This window comes from Drosophila takahashii, chromosome 3R, assembly GCF_030179915.1.
Source record: "Drosophila takahashii strain IR98-3 E-12201 chromosome 3R, DtakHiC1v2, whole genome shotgun sequence".
NCBI classification, from domain to species: Eukaryota; Metazoa; Arthropoda; class Insecta; order Diptera; family Drosophilidae; genus Drosophila; species Drosophila takahashii.
The window spans coordinates 37,022,591-37,028,545 of record NC_091681.1 but is presented as its reverse complement, the minus strand read 5'-3'; the positions used below and the strand labels follow the sequence as shown (position 1 = coordinate 37,028,545).

Genomic DNA, 5,955 nt, shown 5'->3' with positions numbered 1-5,955 from the left:
CTGTCGTTGTTATCCTCTCCGGCGCCCTCGTCCTCTGGCTCGCCATCGTTTCCAATGCCGACAGCAGCAGGCCAGCAGTGCGTATACAGGATATTTTGCGGAGAGAGACTTAACCACCCGCACTCCATATTAAGTATACGCACTGGCAGGGGCTAAAAAGGCTGCTCTCCGCTTAGAGGGTGTCCTTGCACTTGTTATTGGATGGTTTAATGTGCCCTTTGATCAAGACACCCTGTTTTTGAAGCACACTTATCAATGATAACAAATGCCAGAGGGTGGATATTGCGTATACGCCGGGTGGATGGCCATTAAATTCCTTTGTCTGCGCTTTCCGGGGGTGCGTCTGCAAATAAATGGTCGAGTATTTAAGAAGTAATAGCCAAACATAAGTCACTGTCCTGTGGGAATTTCGGTGGAAATTAAAGCAATACACATGCTTCTGTCCACTAATTATTCTATTTGCTAGGTGAGCAAACTTTGGTTCATCTAGTTTAAGTTTGTTGTGGTTTTTATATGTTATGGGTTTAACCTAAATTGTTTGTGAGTTCAAATGTATCTAAGAAATTATTAAAATTTATCTTAATAAGTTTCCTTTATTCCAATAATTCCTAGTAAATTAAATTGATAACTTTATTAAAAACTTATTTAAACAATTTCTTGAAGAAAGTGTAAATATTTTATTTATTTATTTAGTTACATTTATTTATTGAACTTTTTTAAACCTGTTAATCATTTTTAAAAATAGAATAAATCTTTTTAGAAATACTGCACTCAATCTCTTTTGAGTTACATAATATTGACTGTATTTGTTTTAAACATTAAACCCTTAATCCAAAATCTTTGTTTATAAAAACAAGTTCTATAAATATTTCCCATGATTTCACATCTCCCCAAAACGATTTATCAATGACTTGCGCACTTTAATCTGCGCAGATTTGCCGCATCCATCGGCTGCTGATAGCAGCTGTTCGATTAAGGACCAAATCGGGCCAAATCTCGATGCACCAGTTACTCCCCCAAAGTAACAGGTGGTCCTAAGAAGTAAACAATAACAAGGCCTGGGAGGCTGCGCGGCCAAAAGCCGAACCGAAGGCTCTATTGACAGAGAGAAGGGATGGATAGCCCAGACAACCAAGAGAGTGGCATCAGCCGGAAGTTGGCAACACAGCTGGGCTTTAAAAACTGGGTCAAAGAAGGCAGGCACGTACATTTACATAGAATGTCAAGGACAAGGACAAGGACATGTAGATGGATTGCCGGCAAAATGCCAATGGCCTGTGCATGGAGCTTAATTGCTAGCTGCTTTTTTCCGCCTTCTAAGCACCTCTTTCATCAGCTTTGATCGGGATTTATATGGCTTGTGTGTATATAAACCCATTTACCTAGGCAAACAACCCAAACGCTGAATATTTGTTGCTGTACATTTTTGCTCTGAATACGCTTCGTGTATCTGTGTCATAGTTTTTATAAATAGCACGCATTAAAATGTTGTAGAGACGACGGACACAATAAGGCGCCTGAGGGGCCAGTAATGCGCCTTCTATGTAGATGCGATGAGAGAACGAACTTTTGGAACATCTATTCTATAGTATAGTATAGTATAAATATTAAAAAAGGCTTTCAGGTGTTTCGGACAAACAAGAAATCGGGCATTTAACACCCCCACGAACGACCGGCTGACAAAACATTTCGAATGATAACAGGCAAGACCTGAGGAATACGCTCGAAAAGATACTCGTAGGCCGCGAGGCTTGCCAAAAAGACGATCAGGGTCGATGAGTGTATAAATATATACATATATATGCCAAATACATAGTACATATAGTTGGTAACCCATGGAGGCAGCAATCTATTGCGCAGCGCTAAACAATAAATTCTTATACCCACTCCCCCACCTCTCAAAAAACTACATATGTTGCCCAGAAAATATTATCTGCAAAATCATCTGTAACATCGAATGATATTCAACACTATCCGGCTGGGAATGCCACAAGCGATTATTATTTTGCCTTCACAAAAAAATAAAAAGAAATTCACAGAATAGACGAAAAAAACAAAAATGTTAAAAATAGCCTGGTCTTAGAGAGACAGAGAGAGCTCAGGCTCCATAGGATGCCTAATAGGAGAGATCCCCAATAGATCCCAAGAGAGTGGCATTCGAAAAAGTTCCCCAAGATGAAAGTAAATTCTTGGCATCGTACATACGACCGATCGTATATTATAATGTGTGTATAGCCTTGCGCAGGAAAAGAGCGAGCGAGCGTTTCGTCATCTATTCGTTTTCGTATTCGAATATGCGTATTCGTATTCGTATTTGAATCTGTATCTGTAAATGTATCTGAGTGCTTCGGCTAGCTTTCACCTCAGAATTACCTTGCCGTACTGCCGCTGACGAATAACGTTCAGTCGAGACCGAGCTCATCCGCGATACAGTTGATTTTCGCATCAAACAGACAAAATGGTGAGTGAGCACATCCGGCCAAGGAATCTTTAGACAACCTCTGCAAATATTCAGTGATATATATTCAAAATATATTCTTTAAATTAATGCAAAACCCTAAAAATCTCTTTTCGATTCCCTTGACAGGCTGATGTTCCAAAGCGTGAAGTTGAAAGTAAGTTGAAGGCCCGCACAAAAAGGATTATCTCTAACCTCAAACGTCAAATCCATCAATGTTAAACGTATAAACTATAATAAATCGAAGAAAAAACCCGGAATAACCCAGCCAAAAGGACTAAAAACCAAAATAAAATGCAGAAAAAAATTCTGATTGCATAATGTGCGCGTGTGAGATACACAACAACAACAAAAAGTACACAAAAAGTCGGTGAACATATTTCGTAATCACTTGGAATATATCGTATGCCTATGCCTATATATAACACTATGCGGAAAATTTTCATTAAGGAATGTCTATATATGCATCATGGCCCGAGCTATTTTCATCGATCGACAGATGAACGATGAACCAGAATAGTTGGCCAACACAATTCCGGTAGATCGAAATCTAGTGCAAAGTTAAGTTTGAGTTATAGAAAAGCCGCCAAGTCGCGAAAAACAACAACGAAAAATCGTGTGTGTATATGTCGGAAAAACGAACGCGCGATCGTCTTCGAGCCGAAAGATCTAATTTTGGCCAAGTTATTTCTTGAGATTTATTTTCGAATTTTCGAAACGCACAGAAAATAAGAGGAAGAGCGAGAGGGAGAGAGTATATATGCTGTGTGTATATAGCGTAGACGAGGGCGAAGGCGTTCGGTTCGGGTGTCGGATTACGTATACGTAGTGTGTTACTCTCCCGGATACCCACTCACGCATACCAATGCCCGGCCATGTCAAGATTTTCATGATGACCAAAAATGTGCGTACCAGAATTTTTCAGGGTTACCACATCGACCCCATTTACGAAGGGTGGTGGGCCAACACCCACTAAAGATCTCAAAACCCGAAAGTATTTTTAAAACAATTAATGCAAAATGCAACCAACGGATATAAACAATATTTTTGATGCGGTTTACGTTCGGTTTTTAAAATAATAAATAATAAATAAAATACTAATAAAATTACCTTCCGCGCAGATGTCGAATTCGTTTTCGAAGTCATGGGCTCCGCCGGCGAGGGCATCGATGCCGTCGACCTAGGTGATGCCCTCCGCGCCCTGAACTTGAACCCCACCTTGGCGCTGATCGAGAAGATGGGCGGCACCAAGAAGCGCAACGAGAAGAAGATCAAGATGGATGAGTTCCTGCCCATCTACTCGCAGGTGAAGAAGGAGAAGGAGCAGGGCTGCTACGAGGACTTCATTGAGTGCTTGAAGCTCTACGACAAGGAGGAGAACGGCACCATGATGCTTGCTGAGCTGCAGCACGCCCTGCTGGCGCTTGGTTAGTACTTATAGATAACCCTAAAGTTAACCGCCAATTAACCGGAACTTTTTCCCCCTGCTTACAGGTGAGAGCCTGGATGACGAGCAGGTCGAGACTCTGTTCGCCGACTGCATGGATCCCGAGGATGATGAAGGATTTATCCCCTACTCTCGTAAGTATTCGTATTCCTCGAGCGACCCAGGTCCAATGTTTCTTGTGCCCATATGTATACGATTTGTAAACGCCGTTTGTCTATTCCACATGTCACTCTTTGTCTGCGCACAAACCAAAAATATCCCACAAACCACTCTGCACTGTGCACTTTGACCTGCAAAAAACCCAAAAATCCATGTTTGCGTGTCTCGTCCAAAACCAATACACTTGAAAAACAAAAAAACAAAACAAAAACCAACTCCTGAATGTCAATCGAATGGTCTCTGCACGTTTATCGTCGATCCAAAACCGTAAAATAAAACAGAGTTCGTCCAGCGCCTGATGAGCGATCCCGTCGTCTTCGACTAAACAGTAAGTAGGGATCGAACCCAGGTCCCACGTTTGGATGTCTACTTGTCCAGCGATTCCAATGATCCCATTTCTAATAACGACCTCTTCTTACCCTCTATTCCACAGCATTCCTCGCCAGAATGTGTGACAGACCAGATCAGCTAAAATAGTTGAAAACAACAGCTACAAACCAACTACAACAACAACACCAACAAACTTTTAGCGACAACCATTCTCCATAGATGTTATATTCATCGCTAACTCTCTCTATCTCTCTCGTATATTATTTTAATTAAAAATTACTTCTGCTACTACAACTGCAAAATTGAACTTCAAGATAATATTATTTTTTAAAAAATAAAAAAATTTAAATTATAAAATAACGAAAAAAAAAACTGAAAAAAATTTAAAGTTTCGTGCACATTATTTTGTTATGAATTTTTTGTTGGTTGTTGGTTCACCCCAATAGCAAAGCAATAATTAATGATTATTTTATATGAGACGTAAATAAACCAAATAGCAAATAAAATAATGTTTAGGCAAATTCAACACCCACGAAAGAGCCAAAGAAAGGGGCAGTGACCAATTGTGTTACCTGTTGCCTTGAGCCTTCTCAGTTTACCATGTGAATGTGTGAAAGTGAAATAAGTCAAATGTATTTAAATAAACACTAAGAATAATTGTGCGGCCGCAAAGGTGTTGCACAACCAATGAAACAAGCCGTTCAGAGGGGAGGGAGGGTTGGTAATAATCCCATAAAAACGGCCTATTTTAGAAGAGTTTTGGCTTTCTTGTTTTTTTATTATTTCAGTCTCAAAGAAATGAAAATTAACTAATTTCTCTTTAAGAGATTTCGTAAATAACATTGATTCTAGGAAACTATTTAGCTTTGCTCTGGATTTATTCTATGTTTTTTTCGTCGTAATTCTGGTAAAATAGGTGCCCAACAAGGTTTCTAGATTTAACAAGTAGAGAACTTCGTCTATCAGCAGCAGTCATCAAAGCTACTGGCATCATCTAGCGGCTGTTGAAATTTTTGATCTAGCGGCCGATTTATTTTTTGATCATAACTTTTTAATAAAAGGTCCAACTAAAAAAAATGGGAATAGGTATTTTTGATCACAACAAAATTGCATTTAAACTTTTCCTAATTCTTTAAAGACGTGAGCGTTATATAATAAGTCCCTTAAGGATATTGTGGGCGTTAGAGGAAGTCCAAGAATATGTGTGCGAAATCCCAACCTTTTAGCTTTTGTAGTTTTCGAGATCTCAGCGTTTATACAGATATACTATGTTTATACGATGGCAATCACGATTTCTTGAAAGCGCGATATAGAAATAACCCCTGTTTATAGGTATAATTATCCTTGAGAGAGCTTTAATCAAATTTTAAATGGAGAACTTGGGAGAACTCTAATGGTTTGTGTCTTGGATTACGTTGTTATTTGATTACGCAGCGCAAGCTTACGTGTTACATTTTCGGACGTTAGTTACACTCATGCTCTTACGTTTTGATTGCACTTTACGTTGTGTCGTTACGTTTTAATACGATACGAGATACGTTACGATAATACGTTTGGGGAC

At 39.4% G+C, this 5,955-nt stretch overlaps 1 protein-coding gene across 2 annotated transcripts; it reads left to right on the top strand.

The window, feature by feature from the left end:
* The first annotated feature begins 2,343 nt into the window (after window positions 1-2,343).
* On the top strand, window positions 2,344-4,903 carry Mlc1 (Myosin light chain alkali). 2 transcript variants are annotated; one of them, XM_017154107.3, is made up of 6 exons: window positions 2,345-2,461; window positions 2,588-2,615; window positions 3,580-3,885; window positions 3,953-4,039; window positions 4,346-4,392; window positions 4,498-4,903. In XM_017154107.3, exons 1-5 carry the CDS (start codon window positions 2,459-2,461, stop codon window positions 4,387-4,389), a joined length of 468 nt encoding a protein of 155 aa, XP_017009596.1. In that variant the 5' UTR covers window positions 2,345-2,458; the 3' UTR covers window positions 4,390-4,392; window positions 4,498-4,903. The 2 variants fall into 2 exon arrangements, with proteins under 2 accessions (XP_017009601.1, XP_017009596.1); XM_017154112.3 differs by lacking the exon at window positions 4,346-4,392 and having other exon boundaries at window positions 2,344-2,461.
* Window positions 4,904-5,955: the final 1,052 nt, after the last annotated feature.

Coding starts and splice junctions, on each gene's coding strand:
- Mlc1 (XM_017154112.3), top strand. Junction 3,886..3,952: donor GCACGCCCTGCTGGCGCTTG/GTTAGTACTTAT, acceptor CCCTGCTTACAG/GTGAGAGCCTGGATGACGAG. Junction 4,040..4,497: donor AGGATTTATCCCCTACTCTC/GTAAGTATTCGT, acceptor TCTATTCCACAG/CATTCCTCGCCAGAATGTGT.